At 44.2% G+C, this 17,227-nt stretch overlaps 1 protein-coding gene and 1 long non-coding RNA gene across 2 annotated transcripts; one reads left to right on the top strand and one right to left on the bottom strand.

Moving 5' to 3' along the window:
* Positions 1 to 8,757: 8,757 nt before the first annotated feature.
* LOC124036152 lies at positions 8,758 to 14,181 on the bottom strand. Its single transcript, XR_006838873.1, has 2 exons — positions 14,086 to 14,181; positions 8,758 to 9,323 (listed from the first exon to the last, which is right to left on the bottom strand). It is a non-coding gene; the product is annotated as an uncharacterized LOC124036152 (long non-coding RNA).
* LOC124036141 (tubulin beta-1 chain) lies at positions 13,410 to 16,196 on the top strand. The gene is made up of 4 exons (XM_046350330.1): positions 13,410 to 13,568; positions 14,542 to 14,650; positions 14,761 to 14,871; positions 14,976 to 16,196. Exons 1-4 carry the CDS (start codon positions 13,512 to 13,514, stop codon positions 16,034 to 16,036), a joined length of 1,338 nt encoding a protein of 445 aa, XP_046206286.1. The 5' UTR covers positions 13,410 to 13,511; the 3' UTR covers positions 16,037 to 16,196.
* The last annotated feature ends 1,031 nt before the right edge of the window (positions 16,197 to 17,227 follow it).

The following is a 17,227-nucleotide window of genomic DNA, read 5'->3' as shown; positions in this document are numbered from 1 at the left end:
TGGCTTCTTCTTTGCTGGGCGGCCTTTCAGGATATGTCGATATAGGACTTGTTTTACTGTGGATATAGATACTTTTGTAACTGTTTCCTCCAGCATCTTCACAAGATCCTTTGCTGTTGTTCAGGGATTGATTTGCACTCTAGGAGACAGAACGCTTCTCCTTCCTGAGCGCTATGACTGCGGGATCCCATTGTGTCTATACTTGCGTACTATTGTTTGTACAGATGAACATGGTACCTTCAGGCGTTTGGAAATTGCTCCAAAGGATGAACCAGACTTGTGGAGGTCTACAATTTTTTTCTGAGGTCTTGGCTGATTTCTGTTGATATTCCCATGATGTCAAGCAAAGAGGCACTGAGTTTGAAGGTAGGCCTTGAAATACATCCACAGGTACACCTCCAATTGACTCAAATGATGTCAATTGGTCTATCAGAAGCTTCTAAAGCCATGACATCATTTTCTGGAATTTTCCAAGCTGTTTAAAGGCACAGTCAGCTTAGTGCATCTAAACTTCTGACCCACTGGAATTGTGATACAGTGAATTATAAGTGAAATAATCTGTCTGTAAACAATTGTTGGAAAAATGACTTGTGTCATGCACAAAGTAGATGTCCTAACCGACTTGCCAAAACTATAGTTTGTTAACAAGACATTTGTGGAGTGGTTGAAAAACGAGTGTTAATGACTCCAACCTAATTGTATGTAAACTTCCAACTTCAACTGTATAGCTGATTCATGATTTCGACTGTCTGAGAAACACTGTCTCGTTCCGACTCCCAACACGTTCATTATTATGAGATTGCTGGAGATCGGATTTGAATATTGAAACAATGTTGCAAATGACGGAAAGACAGACAGCAAGGTTTATACAAATCTCCACCGTTGAAAACTAAATGTTAGTCTAAAAAAATGTGAGATAATGTCGAGATGCTTTTTATAGTGGAGATCAAGTTTATAAATTGCCTGGCTGGGCTGAGACAGTTGATTGCACAGTCAGATGGAACAGAATAAATAGGCATTTCAACATCATAGATTTAGCCGGTGGTAACTTGTGGAATAGACACTGGCTGGAATGTGATTTTAACCAATCAGCCTTCAGGATTAGACCCACCCCTTTGTTAATAAACCCGTGTGGTACCTAGATTGAACAATGGTAAAAGAGCCTCTTAATCTGTTTGTTATGTAGGGATTAGAAGAAATAAAGGGCACAAGGCATGATTCCATCAGGAACTGGTTATTGGTTTGATCAAAGACTATGTTCAATGTCTTTGTCTTGTCTTTCATCAAGTATAATATAAATCATTTAATAATAATATGGATTAGAATAATAATAATAATAATATAAATAATTAGGAGGGGCAGATTCAAGGACATTCACTAAGCATCATTAACCTTCTCAGAACATCTTATTATTGTCTCACTATTGTGTTTCAGCGGTGAAATCAACAGCCATGTCTCTGGTCTCTCAGCATCATGGTGGACATAGTGGAAAAGCAGCAACATAGTGGAAGAGCAGGTCCCTCCCTGGATGTCACCAAAATGCAAAATGCTTCAGATAATTACAGGGAGGGGAGAGGGTGTCTCCTACATACAGTTTCAGATGATCCAGCTGAACTATATAAGTGCTTTCTCAGTCTCAACATATAGAGACACGGAGGTAAAGAAGACAGACCACAACCGCTACATAATATACAGGTGAGTGTTTGGATAGTACAGTTAGAGAATAATGCATGTATTATTACTATGAGCATCCCTCTGACGGTCAACATCCAATAATGGAATTAATTCATTTAAGTTGATAATGGAATTATACACAGAATTAAAACATTATTACTCTTTATTTGTTGGTGTTCTTCAGCTGAATGAGTCTTACCATATCTACTTTTGTCTTGCAGCTCTTAACACATAAAAAGCAATATGGCAGGTATTTTCCTCGTTCTACTCTGGTCTATATTCAAGAAAGATGTCTATGGTGACTGTGTAATTACAAAATTCTGACAAAATAACTTAGAAATATTGCTGAATAAATAAACGTGAATATAGGAATTCAAAATATGTCCCTGTATTTAGCTAACTATCCTTCAAAATGAAAAAGTGGCATCTAAATTGGCATATTTTATTAGGTGCGAGCTTTGAGCAGGAGTTTCTGGATACCCACAATGCATACAGGAGAAAGCATGGCACCCCCGAACTGACCCTGAGCAGAGACCTGTACAACTCTGCTCAGGAATGGGCTGACCACTTGGTAGCAATCAATACCATGCAGCACAGCAACACTCTACTACACATGGAGCTCTGCCCCCAATACTCTAACAGGTGGGTTACAATATTTCACTTTGACACTGTCAAGTTGGGTTTTAGAATTTGACGGCTCATGGGTCTTTGCTACTAGTACTCTCGCCGTAGATGTGCTAATACTCATTCAGATTACAGTGTGTATTTGCCATGTCAAGTAGGAGGGGTCCTTACATTTGTACCTGACTGCATGTTTTAGGGAAGGTGGCTGTCGACAACTGGTACAGCGAGATCAAAGACTACAACTTCAGCGAACCTGGATTCACCTCAAACACTAGTACACTGTTATTACACATCTTTCTGGAAAATGTGTGGTTTGAGATCAGGTGTTCAGAACGCAAATTATGTCAAACTTAAACAGAAAGCTTTCAACCATATTGGACATAACAAAGCCAAGACCCAGAGATGCCGTTTTAATCGTAACCTTATGTATTGTGGCATTTCTCCAATAGGAGAACTCTCCTTCCACCAAGGTGGTGTGGAAGGAGAGTACTGAGGTGGGGTGGGCCTGGGGATTAATGGCGAGACTGTCTTTGTGGTAGGCCAGTACAACCCAGCAGGAAACATGAACATGGAGGGATACTTTATAGATAACGTCCTCCCTGAAGGTAACTGATTGTCTATTCAAAAATCAATGATCTACACCTGAATCGATAACTAAGCCAGTCATGTTCTGTTACAGTAACTGTAGTGTCATGGGGTACAGTGTTGGTATACAGTACATGCTGCTCTTGCATGTTACCCCAGTTTACTAACCCCTCATGTCAGCAGGCTCATGCTTCACTATGCTCTGTTGTCTCTTTCCAGTGTAATAAAAGGCTGTGCATCTTTAGGTGGCGGCAAGAAGAGCACCTCTGGTTCAGACACCTCAAGCCAACCACCTCGCTCCGAGGCAACATGCGCTGTGCTATAGGAGCCATAGTGATCAGCCTTCTCCTATCTGCATGTCGACGGACCCTCATCGTTGGTCATATTGGTCTGCAGCTGCTTCACTCCGTAACAGGCGTACCAATCGACACAAACCATCCCCAATCACCTTCACTGTAAGAAAGACGTACGGTTTTGTGTACTTTAAATGACAAATAAAGTTTTGCTGGGCTATAACTTCATGACCCCTCACTCCCACCTGAGAACTCAATTCAGATCCCTCCAACTTGAGGAGGGCATATGAGGTATGCGGTCAGCTGTATGGCTGGCTCAGAGAAGAGGACGCCCCTGCCTTGCACAGTCCTGTGGGACATCTTAATTGGGCATGGGACACAAGCTAAGGCTTGATCACCCTTTAGCTGGCCACCTTTGATGAGGGTGTTTAGTGATTAAAGGCCGAAACACCCACTGATTCGAAGGCACACTACTGAGGATGTGTCCCAAAAATTGACATCTTACCCCAGTCTAAGAAATAAACCTCCCATGCCACTCTGTCAACATCACGGCAAATCTCATGCGAGTGCATTCCATCTATTGGCACAATGGACAGTTTTTAACATCTCGTCCCGTGTTTTATGATTCTGATTATCTGGACCAGTCCAGTGACTGCTGTGAAAGGACAGCTGACAACATAGGAAAGTCTGTGTGACAGCTTGGAGAGACAGCTGACCGGAGGGAATAGACCCCACTGGGGCTGTCATGGGTTAGCTACCCATGTTGGCAGTCTCCGACGCTGTTTCAGTATGTTGGAGACACCCGCTAAGTGCTACTGAAAGTCAACAAAGGAACATACCCCTAGAGCCTGCGAGAGCTGGGGCGCAAGATGGCTCAACGACTGATCACACGGTTACGGACCCAGGAACGGAAACGACTACGAGTAGGAACACAGCACATGAGACAACCATAACAGCAGCAGGACACACACTTCAGGTGTGCAGCTGTGGTTGGGAGAGAGTAACATCGGCAAGGGGGTTAAGGATCCATCAAGGGAGGAAAAGGTGCTTGTTAGAGAAGCAGAGACAGGGACCTCGCATTGACCAGTACTTCTTACGAAGCAGCCAGTCAAATCAGTCGAATGAAGCACAGCAACGGGACGCAAACCAAAGTTCGCAGAGCATCAGCACCCCTGTAACTGAGGAGGATAACACAAGCACAGAAATGCCGGTGGATGAACTCACCCAACCACACAGACCTCTAAAAGAGGAAAAGATCAAAGGGCACAGACCGAGTGTGAAGTGGCCCAAAGCCGTTGAAAAGAGAGAGTGGGAAACAATCAACAACGACCTGACAAAAATCTTGGAACAACAGGTAGGAAAAGCAGAGAAAAAGCTTGAAAGGATGGGAGACATTATTTACCACTACGGAGAAGAGCGCTTTGGCGTAAACGAAAGGAGAAGTGGCAAGACACCTCCCGCACCAGCCAAATCTAGGAGACAGCAGGAGATCAAGATACTTGTCAGAGAGAGAAGGCAGCTGAGGAAGCAGTGGAAGAAGGCCTCTGATGCAGAGAGAGAAGGTCTCATGCTACTCCAAGCAGACATTAAATGTCGGCTGGCAACCTTGCGAAGAGCGGAAAACTTAAGGAAACTTCGTAGGAAGAAGGAACACTCAAGAACACGGTTCTATAAAAACCCCTTTAAGTTTGTCAAAGATCTCTTCGCAAAGGAAAAGTGCGGAATCCTAAAAACTACAAAGCCTGAACTGGAAGAACATCTGGAAAAGGTCCACCAGGACATGAAAAGGCATGAGCAGATAATCATCCCACATGACATCCCACCTATTCAACCACCAGAATTCAATCTGGACACTGACCCTCCAAAATGGAGGGAAGTAGAGAACGTTGTCCGAAGAGCAAGAGCGGCCTCGGCTCCTGGGCCTAATGGAGTACCACACAAGCTCTACAAGAACGCCCGGATGTTCTACGCTTTCTTTGGAGGCTCATGAGGATAGTGTGGCAGAAGGAAATAATACCAAAGGCATGGCGAAGGGCTGGTGGTGTGCTAATCCCGAAAGAGAAGGATGCGACAGACATCAGTCAATTCCGACCAATCTCCCTTCTCAACGTCGAAGGGAAGATCTTTTTCAGTAGTATAATAGCACAGAGGCTGTCCACTTATCTGGAAAGGAACAAGTACATTGATACATCTGTACAGAAAGCAGGCATTCCTGGTTTCTCTGGTTGCCTGGAACATACTAGTATGATTTGGCACCAGATCCAAACAGCTAAGAAGGACAAGAGAGACCTCTATGTCATCTTCCTCGACTTGGCCAATGCCTTTGGCTCAGTTCCCCATGAACTCCTCTGGGAATCCTTCAACATTTTCCACGTACCAGAACCCATCACTACACTGGTAAAGGCCTATTTCCAAGACCTGCAATTGTGTTTCACAACACCTGACTTCACAACAACATGGCAGCGCTTGGAAGTAGGCATAATGGCAGGCTGTACAATTTCTCCTCTGGCCTTCACTATGGCCATGGAAGTCATCATCAGGGCATCGAGATGGGTGGTCGGTGGTGAGAGAACTAAGGAAGGGCTCCGTCTCCCACCTATCCGAGCATACATGGATGACATGACTACACTGACCACCACTGCAGCATGCACCAGGCGGCTACTTGCAAAACTGCAGGATAACATCAAGTGGGCACGGATGAAAATCAAGCCAAGCAAATCTCGAAGCATCTCCATAGTCAAGGGACAGCTTAAAGATGTGAGGTTCTGCATTGGAGATGACCCGATACCAACGGTGTCTGAGCAACCCATCAAGAGCCTGGGTAGATGGTACAACGAAAGCCTCCGGGATAAAGATCAAGTGCAGCAAGTAAGGCAGGACATCGCCGACGGTCTTGAGAACATCAACAAGACCCTACTGCCTGGGAGGCTCAAGCTCTGGTGCCTACAGTTTGGACTTCTCCCAGGTAATGTGGCCACTCACCGTCTATGAGGTCCCAATAACAACAGTGGAGAAGATGGAGCGAACCATTACCTCATACGTGAAGAAATGGCTGGGTGTCCCACGATGCCTGAGTAACATCGGCCTCTATGGCAAAGGGGTCCTTGAACTACCTCTTACAAGTCTAACGGAGGAGTACAAGTGCTCTAAAGTAAGACTTCAGATGACATTGAAGGACTCCAAAGACCAGACCATTAGCAAGGCTGCACCTCCCCTACAAACTGGACGGAAATGGACATCATCCAATGCTGTGCAGCAAGCAACATCAGCCCTGAGACACCAAGACATTGTGGGGAATATCCAGCATGGAAGAGGAGGCTTTGGCCTGGCAGCAAGCAAACCAACGTTCCATAAGGCAACAACATCTGAACGCAGGAAGCTGGTGGTCGAGGAGGTGCGAAGACAGGAGGAGACTGCAAGAAGTGCAAAGGCTGTCTCTCTTGCTAAACAAGGGCAATGGACGCGGTGGGAAGGCCTGGAGAGGAGAAAGATCAACTGGAGTGAGCTTTGGCAAATGGAGGCAAGCAACATCAGCTTCATCATAAGAGCTGTTTATGATGTGCTTCCATCACCAAAAAATCTACATCAATGGTATGGCGAGGACTCGACCTGCCCCCTCTGCCCAGCTCCAGCGACTCTCAGGCATATAATGACAGGTTGCAAGACCAGCCTCTCACAAGGCCGCTACACCTGGAGGCACAATCAGGTCCTCAAGAGCCTGGCTGCAGCACTTGAGACCAAGAGGAGTGCAACCAATTCATTACCTCCAAAAACAAGCAATCCCGTCAAAACAACAACATTCATCCGGGAGGGACAGAAAAGGCCCAAGTATCCTCCTACAAAGCCAGAAACTGGACACCTAGCTATGGCCCGGGACTGGAAGATGCTTGTCGATATTGGCCAGCAACTCATTTTTCCACCTGAGATTGCTTCTACCAACCTTAGGCCAGACATGGTACTCTGGTCCCCTTCACGAAAGGCTGTGTACATCATAGAGCTCACAGTCCCGTGGGAAAACTCTGTTGAAGAGGCCTACGAACGTAAGAAACTGCGTTACACAGAGTTGGCAGCAGACGCAACTCAGCGTGGCTGGAATGCAAAAGTCTGGCCAGTTGAAGTGGGATGCAGAGGATTCGTGGCTTCTTCCATCATCAGGTTGCTGAAAGAACTTGGAATCCATGGACAGGCTCTGCGGCAGACCGTCAGAGCAGTTTCTCAAGCAGCTGAAAGAGGTAGCCAGTGGATCTGGATCAAACGGAAGGACCCTTGCTGGGCTATAACTTCATGACCCCTCACCCCCACCTGAGAACTCAATTCAGATCCCTCCAACTTGAGGAGGGCATATGAGGTATGCGGTCAGCTGTATGGCTGGCTCAGAGAAGAGGACGCCCCTGCCTTGCACAGTCCTGTGGGACATCTTAATTGGGCATGGGACACAAGCTAAGGCTTGATCACCCTTTAGCTGGCCACCTTTGATGAGGGTGTTTAGTGATTAAAGGCCGAAACACCCACTGATTCGAAGGCACACTACTGAGGATGTGTCCCAAAAATTGACATCTTACCCCAGTCTAAGAAATAAACCTCCCATGCCACTCTGTCAACATCACGGCAAATCTCATGCGAGTGCATTCCATCTATTGGCACAATGGACAGTTTTTAACATCTCGTCCCGTGTTTTATGATTCTGCTTGTCATAAGCCAAACATACAATATTCACTGTTGAGACAGTTGGAGTTTTGTTCATTCCAAACCTAGATGACAGTCACTAGGCAACGGGGACGATCTGCTCCTCAGATAAACGGGGTGTAAAACCCTACATCTAACATATTCAAATGATCCAGCATGCTCATACTCATGGTCTGTTCTGCTTTCAATGAGCCATATCTGGGACACTTGCATAGTCAAGCTAATGAAAGAGGAGGATTGTTAACAGACATCTTCTACTGATTCAGGTACACAGAGAAAATGACACAATATTAAACAAAGAAAGTCCAAGACAATGGCATTCCTATATGCTCTTCAACTTTCTCATCATGATTTTTAACAAACCTAGGATTTGTTTAGATGAATCCATACACCCATACAAGAATGCCAGTGTGCTGGGATGTCTTCTTCCAATCATCCATAAAAAGCCATGGTTTCCAATACAGCCAGTAGATGGCAGTAGATGGTTGGTATGTGATTGCTCTCAGGGAGTGTTGGAAGTGGGTGTGGAATAAGGGAGGGGTTTGGAGTCAGACACACAATGGACTGCTTAGCAGCTGCCTCCAGTGGAAGGCCTCTGAAAGAGATCATCAAACCAAATGAGTACATGTTCGTAAACTATCCCAGAGATTTTTTTCTTATGGGAGAATGTAGTTGTGTCCAATATGCTTCAATAAACACTATAAATGGTAAGCAATATTTATTTATTGAAATCATTGATTGAATGATTCAAATCTATGTCACTACCACAGAGCTCATTTAAACCATTTGGAGATCATCTCTGCCCTTAGAAAAGAGAAGAAAAACTCCACAGAGAAAAATACATTTGATTGGGAGACTATATTAATTTGATTAAAGAGTGACTTGAAAGAGTGTACATGCAATTGCTTTATTAATGAATGGACAGTATTGTTCAAAATGATTTGAACCATCTCAACATCTGCTCTGGCACAACCTATTGCACCATACATCAGATATGAGGCTTATTCTGAGTGCCCTCTAGTGGGCCAGTATTTATTACAAGAGGTCATGAAAAGATGTATTTTCACTCTAATCTCAAAATCCCAGATGCAGAAGCTTTACATTAGCACCCTCCAGAAGGTTATAAATCCAGATTGATCCAGTGTACCGGCTCATCCTCAATCACACCCATTACCTTCCATCTCAGCCACCATCCCACTCAGTCAGTCCGCCAGTGGCAGTGATAGCCCGCTACATAACCAGCATAGTATATTCTCCGTAATGTGATGTTTTTGTAAGCCTGTTTTGGTAAGTGTCATAGTGGAGGGCTGGACTTCCCCGGGCCACAGCTGACTATGTTCTCTGAGTACGCATCATCATCGTCAGTGAGCTCAGTGGATGTGCTGCATAGTCTGGGGCTGAATGTCCGTCAGCATTAGCATCAGCTGTGCTTCCTGACTGACTGTTCTCCCAGGGGACCAGCTATAGAGACAAATAAAGAAGCACAGTTAAAGGCAAGCATGCATGGTCAATCTCTGAAAAATCAATGGAAGAAGGATTACCTACCCTCTCTGCGTCTGGGCACTGTTCCATTATTCACACTGCAGCCTAGCCTACTACCCCACCATTGAAGGAGTGCCCTCCCTCTCTCTTACAATAATGAAACTATTAAGGACAGATATGGTGATACAGTTTACTACACTTAGAGATAGGGCATCTATCAGACATCCATTTCTTGTAACTGTGTCTCAGAGTGAATGTAAATACTGAGGAGAGTTGTGGCTGAATCACTGGGGTCCCTGAGTAGACATACTGTACAGGACCACTGCCTCACGCCAGATGGCGTCACTCCTATGCGACGATCGTCCCTCAACCGATCAGTGCAGACGTGAGACAAAGGTGCAGTACATGATAATTGTGAGACACAGCTGTTCCTGTCCAACACCTGCCCTGTAATATTAGTCCCACCCCCCATTCCACCCACAATTGTAGTGTATAGTGCAGGCCAGGACAGACCACCTCTGATTTTTGGTTTTAGACTACTAAATGTCACCCAAATAACTGTTGGGAGAACCCTCTTGTAACAAGTAACCATCTGTCTGTACCAATATGCTGGCTAGCTCTTGAAGCTGGGCAGGACTGGGAGTGGCAAGTGCTTTACAATCTTTTAGATATATGTACACTGTCAAGCTGTAGCAAATCAGCATCCATTTATAAATTGCCTTGGGTGTACGTGTTCTACACTGGTAGAAAACGGTCAGGACGCAGTGCTTGGATAGCAACATGACATTCCGACTGCGAATAGTGTGGACTAGCTAGCATTTCCATTCTGCCTGGGAGTCTTTTTTTGCATGGTCATGGTCTCTTTGTTATGGTGATCAATTCCAAGAGCAAACAATGTGGATGTGCAGCTCTGTCTTCCGCTTTCTCACACTACCCTGAGAATAAATGTAGTAATAAAGATATAACACGGATTCTGTTATATCTACAATGTCCTAATCCTTTTGCTATGGGTGTAGCATAATGCACCACTGCAACACTATCTGGCAGTACACAGAGAGGATAGGGTGCAATACTGCAGAGGGTGGGGAGATGCAGGAAAGCTGCAGAGTCAGGACAAGGCAATTTAACCATCAACCTTCTGGGGAGCTCTAGTCTAGTGGGACAGCCAGGCTGTCTGTGAGCAGATAATGAGGTATCATTATGGTCAAATTTGAGAAAATTGCTACCCAAGTCCACAAAGAGGCCAGCAAATACCCTCCCTTCGACTCGGAGGTGCTTTTATGCGGATGTACAGTAGACACACTCAGCTTGTTGTCAGCCTCACATCAAATGACAGCACACCACACAGGGTACAGTCAGATTCTATTCCCCTCCACACAGATGAATAATGAATTTACTGCAGAGCAGTAGCAACTGCAGAGGGATACAAATGGGTTGGATGAAAAGGAAATGTCACTCCCGCAGTCCTGTCTTGAGGCTGTCAATTGTTGGATAGGCCCATCCCTTTTCTGTCTGCTACTTTTAACTGCGATTGAAGCTAAGGCTAAGATACAGGCTAGGTTGAGACAGAACTAGAATGGGGATAATATATGTGACAGACAGAGAATGGTATGGGAGAAGTATTGTGTGAAACCATAATGAGCTGCTACCACTGTGTAGAATGTTATTAATGGAAATGCCTTTGTGACTGATTACTTTTGTCTCTTCTCTTCTTCTGTCAGCCCCAACAAAGAAAGCCCCACCGTTTTCCCCTTGTTACTATTAACACACCCAGCTGACTGTGCCCTGTCCTCTGTGACTGTGGCCACAACAGGGTATGAACAATGGAGGGGGCCATGAAACTATAGTTGAAAGTACACTGTGGTTGAGATTCAGATTACATGTTGGTCATATTTGTCACCAGCCCAACTGAACACCGCCTGCAGTCATAGGCATATGTCTAGGCTAGTATTCTGCATGTATGTACTATTTTCTACATTGTAGAATGATAGAGAATACATCAAAACTATGAAATAACAAATATGGAATAATGCAGTAACCAAAACTTGTTAAAACAAATTATTCAGATTCTTCAAATTAGCCACCCTCTGCCATGATGACATCTTTGCACACTCTTGGCACAGGTAGCCTAGTGGTTAGAGCATTGGGCCAGTAACTGAAAGGTTGCTAGAGCGAATCCCCGAACTGACTAAATAAAAATCTGTCATTCTGCCCTGAATTTGTTCCTAACTGACTTGCATAGTTAAATAAAGATCAAAAAATATCTCAACCAGCTTCATGAAGAATGCTTTTCCAACATTCTTGAAGGAGATCCCACATATGCTGAGCATTTGTTGGCTGCTTTTCCTTCACTCCGCGATCCAACTCATCCCAAACCATCTCAAGGCTTAATCTACATGAAAATGCATGTGATGCATACAGTGGTAAGAGCTGTAAGTGGGCCTTTATCATCAAACTAGGTCCTCTATCAAGGTCTGCTCAATGGATATCGTTCATAACTAACAAAGAAACAGGGTGTCGCTCCTCTGTCCTCCAACGCACAGCTCTGTGCCCATGCAGTGGTCCTGTGTAGCTCAGTTGGTAGAGCATGGCGCTTGTAACGCCAGGGTAGTGGGTTCGATCCCCGGGACCACCCATACGTAGAATGTATGCACACATGACTGTAAGTCGCTTTGGATAAAAGCGTCTGCTAAATGGCATATATTATTATTATTATATTAGTTGATGAGTGCTGGCGTCACAGAAGCCTTCTCCACCTGGCACACAGTTTAACTATTAATAAGCCCCCCTGCCCTAATTCCAGCACTGACTCAGCCATGCACTGCTCCCTTCCCAAGCCCACTATCTCTCTCCTGTTGCTGCACCCCTCCCAGTTCTGTCATCCTTCCAGACTGTGGCTGTCTCCCTGGGGTGTTGAGATCGATAGTGTATGCTAAACTGGATTTGAGCTATTTCATTGCACCATGCACCTGTTGTTTTATATTATATAATTGAGACTTTGCCAATACAATGATTTATACAATTTAACATGGCATCTTAAACATTTTACTGGACTGTCTTGTCACTTTATGACTAGACTATCTTGTGAACAGTAATACATACTAAGGAGCCGGATACTTTGGTTCACAGGTCAGAGTCTGCCATTGGCATTTGCATAGAGACACATTATATTATCAGACATGGATTAATTCCAAATAATAGGCTATGTAAATGCAGGATTTCTTCTAGCTTTATGTATGATAATCCTGTGATGAAGTTCACACTGTGGTCTTTAAGGGGAAAGCAGCAGCCAAGTGGTCTGTGTGTCGCACCTGACACAGCCCAGGCAGCCATGTTTAACAGTGCGCAAAAAGGGAGTCGCCCATAATCAGAAATATGTAACAACAATAACACTGAGAATTGGGGATATAAATGACTATGGGTAACTATAATCTCATAGAATGTTTCCGGCCAGGTGCCACAGGCTGTAGCCTCTTGCATTTAGATTATTATATTAGATAACAAAATAACTGGCATCTGTTCGATAACATATTAGATCACTTTCTTGACAGAACACATATAATATTTAGTTGGATACATGTTCTATAACAAAATGTACATCTTAATACGAAATAGCTGCCTTTTACCACCACGAAGCAACAAAAAAAAATAATGCCATGAATGGTTACAAAGTAACAATGAGCCACGTGGACTTGGAATAAATTGGTGAGGTATTTCGTAGTTTTACCATTTAATGTGAAAACGTTTCACGTATTTTTTTTGGAGTTAACGGATGTCTCTCTTAATCATGTAAAATCTGTGCCGTTTATTGGACAAAATATCGTTAGAATTTATAGTTTAAAAGGAGATACGATTTTCGCCGGCATAAAGGAAGTAGGACCTGTCTTCAAGATTATGTGAGAATCACACGTTTGCGTTCAGTTTGAATGACAGAAAGAACAGGCCAACGAAACTCATTCTTTATGAATACGATTGGTGTAGAAGTGTGTCAATAACTGGGTCTGATAAGCATTAGCCAATAAATGTTTCAGATTTGGTGACATGGAATTTAAGGGGAGGGCACAAAGTTCTTCTTATATAGCGTGGGAGCACATTCTTTCAGCGCAGTCTAAGAAAGGATAGAACTGGTTTTATTCGCATAAGAGTTGTTCTACAGTCAAAGTAAAAATGAGGGAAATTGTGCATCTTCAGGCTGGACAGTGTGGAAACCAGATCGGAGCTAAGGTTTGTACAATTATATATATTTTTTAATGAATTTGGTGCAACTCGTGCGATATAGGCGTGCGTAAAATCGCCGGTTCTTTGTATGTGTCCAGTTAACCCCACCCAAAGAACTGTATTGTTAATGAAAATTACTGTTAATTATATTCCTAACCCATTGATTGGTTTGTTTGTTGTGTACAAATGAAAAGAGCATTGGTGTTATTTATGCACTTCTGTATATTTTTATTCGACCGGTTTGATTTGGTCTCGAAATCTTGACACTGTATTAGCGAGGAAGTCAATACACATGAGAATGGGTATTAAGAAATGTCATTTTTTTAAACATTTGTATTAACGATATCAAAATGATCGATTAAATATGAATATACGTGGGCCTATGGATTACCATAATTTACCGACCTACTGCAATGCGCAAAATGGGAAGTAGTTCAGATGCCAAATAACATGGCCATATTACAACTACTCGCTTCAGTAGTGAATACAATTCGGTTGTCTTAATATACATAAGAATTCTTACCCTCCAAAAAAATGAAAGAATTTGACATTTGTTCAACGGAACATTATGGCCTACACTTTTTTTCGATTCATTGAGCGCGTGCCCCGCCCGTTTTTCTGGCGGATGTGGGCTGCGTTTCAGCAAGTGACGTATTTGAGCATTTCAAAACTACAACTGGTGCGTTTCAGCCAATCGGAAGTCATGCCGCGCGCGCGGAATTGTATTGGAGGGAGGTTTTCATTCCAGATGCCTAACTCAAAAACGTGTGTGGGCCTATCTAACGTTAAATGCAATAAAGTAGATTTGATCCAACGGGGTGGTCAAATGAGAATATTGAACCTATGTAATAATGGCATATGCCTACCAGTGTAATGGTATTTATTTACATGCATTTGATGGATGGATCCCACTTTGAATGGCATATTAGCTTAGCTAATATTGTGCGCTCTAGACTTAAACCTAATGCTCCTCTTGCAGTTCTGGGAGGTGATCAGTGACGAGCATGGCATTGACCCAACTGGTACATACCATGGGGACAGTGACCTCCAGCTCGATAGGATTAACGTATACTACAATGAAGCCTCAGGTAAGCCTTGTTTGTCTACTTTATTACCACATTCATTACGTTCTGTTATACTTCCCAATTTAATATGTGTGGTTCTGCCATTGACCTTTCTTTGCCTCGTGGTTGTCTAGGTGGTAAATACGTGCCCCGCGCTGTGCTTGTCGACTTGGAGCCAGGGACCATGGACTCTGTGAGATCCGGACCCTTCGGCCAGATCTTTAGACCCGACAACTTTGTGTTCGGTAGGTCCCTTTGCTTATTATTTTACTTTTTGAATTATGATGCAAGATACTGTAGATGATGTCACCAAAGAAAAGAGATGATTTACACATCTCTTGTTTTGCAGGCCAGAGTGGTGCTGGAAACAACTGGGCCAAGGGCCACTACACAGAGGGAGCTGAGCTGGTGGACTCAGTCCTGGATGTTGTGAGGAAGGAGGCAGAGAGCTGTGACTGTCTGCAGGGCTTCCAGCTCACCCACTCCCTGGGAGGTGGAACTGGCTCTGGCATGGGCACCCTGCTCATCAGCAAGATCCGTGAAGAGTACCCCGACCGCATCATGAACACCTTCAGCGTGGTGCCCTCACCCAAAGTATCAGACACTGTGGTGGAGCCCTACAATGCCACCCTGTCAGTCCACCAGCTAGTGGAAAACACTGACGAGACCTTCTGTATTGACAACGAGGCACTCTACGACATCTGCTTCCGTACCCTGAAACTCACTACTCCCTCCTACGGTGACCTCAACCACCTGGTGTCGGCCACAATGAGCGGCGTCACAACCTGCCTGCGGTTCCCAGGACAGCTGAATGCTGACCTCCGCAAGCTGGCCGTCAACATGGTGCCCTTCCCCCGCCTCCACTTCTTCATGCCCGGGTTTGCCCCCCTCACAAGCAGGGGAAGCCAGCAGTACCGCTCCCTCACTGTTCCCGAGCTCACCCAGCAGATGTTCGACGCCAAGAACATGATGGCCGCCTGCGACCCCCGCCACGGACGCTACCTTACAGTGGCTGCCATCTTCCGCGGGCGAATGTCCATGAAGGAGGTAGACGAGCAGATGCTGAACGTGCAGAACAAGAACAGCAGCTACTTCGTTGAATGGATCCCCAACAACGTCAAGACCGCCGTCTGCGACATTCCCCCGCGTGGCCTCAAGATGGCCGCCACCTTCATTGGCAACAGCACAGCAATCCAGGAGCTGTTCAAGCGTATCTCCGAGCAGTTCACAGCCATGTTCAGGCGTAAGGCTTTCCTCCATTGGTACACAGGTGAGGGTATGGACGAGATGGAGTTCACTGAGGCAGAGAGCAACATGAACGACCTGGTGTCTGAGTACCAGCAGTACCAGGACGCCACCGCTGAGGAGGAGGGAGAGTTTGAGGAGGAGGGAGAAGAGGAGCTGGCCTAAATGTTTGTGTAATTGTGCTCTTCCAAGCTGTGTTCACTGACATGTCAGTCTCAACCTTTCCAGTGTTCCATTATCTGTCCGTTTTTGTTTTGTCATCTCTGCTATTACTGTCATTTCTTGTCTGTACAGAAACATGTCAATAAAATTTCTTATGTTTAAAGTGCTGTTTCCCTTGATTCAATTATTACTATTTTTCAATAATTAAAATACCCAATAATACACTTCTGCCATTCTCCAGTTATTCAACTACATTTACATTTAAGTCATTTAGCAGACGCTCTTATCCAGAGCGACTTACAAATTGGACTAAGCATACAGTTTATTTATTTTTTATTGGCAACAATCTTTACCTCTTTACATGGTAATTTTTTTTTTTTTACCTTTATGGTAACAATATGCATCATAAATTGGGTGGTTTGAGCCCTGAGTGCTGATTGGCTGACAGCCTTGGAATATCAGACCATATACCACTGGTATGATAAAACGTTCATTTTTACAGCTCTAATCATGTTAACTAGTTTATAATAGCAATAAGGCACCTTGGGGGTTTGTGGTATATAGAATGGCTCCAGGCACTCCGCGTTGCATCGTGCACAAGAACAGCCCTTAACCATGGTATATTGGCTATATACCCCCCGGGGGCATTATTGCTTAAACAGTTCTATATATAAATGTAGAGCAGCTGGTCTGCTGGTGCTTTTATGAAACCCCATAATTGACATTCCTGTAGGTTTTCTGTACACCGTAAGATGAGTGGCTACAGTTCCTGAGCACAGTCATGTGCTCAAAGATTTGTTTTGCCATGCCTCTGAAATCTTAGCGAGCTAAGCTCATGGCATGTTTGTTTTAAATGTTTGGAATTGTAGTTATGCAAGCTATGATTTAGTCTGACAACATGCACTGTAAAACTAATAACCCTGCTAGTTATCTAAAGACTTCTATCCTATGTGATCTTCACAGAAAATTGGCAAACAGTGATATTTCGTAGTCCCTATTTAGTTCCTTATATGTCTATTTTGATGTTGGCACACACAAGCATAAGCATACATGTATCATAATGAAGTTTATTGTTCATTTGGCTGACAAATGTGTCGCATGACACACATTAGAATGTCTGTACAGTCATTATGTAGCCATAGGTTGAATTTGACAATCCAAAGAAGAAAACATTCAGCTGGATTTGGCATTTTC

Source organism: Oncorhynchus gorbuscha, linkage group LG05 (assembly GCF_021184085.1).
Source record: "Oncorhynchus gorbuscha isolate QuinsamMale2020 ecotype Even-year linkage group LG05, OgorEven_v1.0, whole genome shotgun sequence".
Lineage (NCBI taxonomy): Eukaryota > Metazoa > Chordata > Actinopteri > Salmoniformes > Salmonidae > Oncorhynchus > Oncorhynchus gorbuscha.
The sequence above is the reverse complement of the archived record's forward strand: the minus strand, read 5'-3'. Positions and strand labels throughout refer to the sequence as shown.

Bases quoted from the DNA above. Each gene is read 5' to 3' on its own strand.
- LOC124036141 (XM_046350330.1), top strand. From the start codon at position 13,512: ATGAGGGAAATTGTGCATCTTCAGGCTGGACAGTGTGGAAACCAGATC. The intron at 13,569-14,541 runs GTTTGTACAATT...CTCCTCTTGCAG, and splicing joins GAAACCAGATCGGAGCTAAG to TTCTGGGAGGTGATCAGTGA. The intron at 14,651-14,760 runs GTAAGCCTTGTT...GTGGTTGTCTAG, and splicing joins ATACTACAATGAAGCCTCAG to GTGGTAAATACGTGCCCCGC.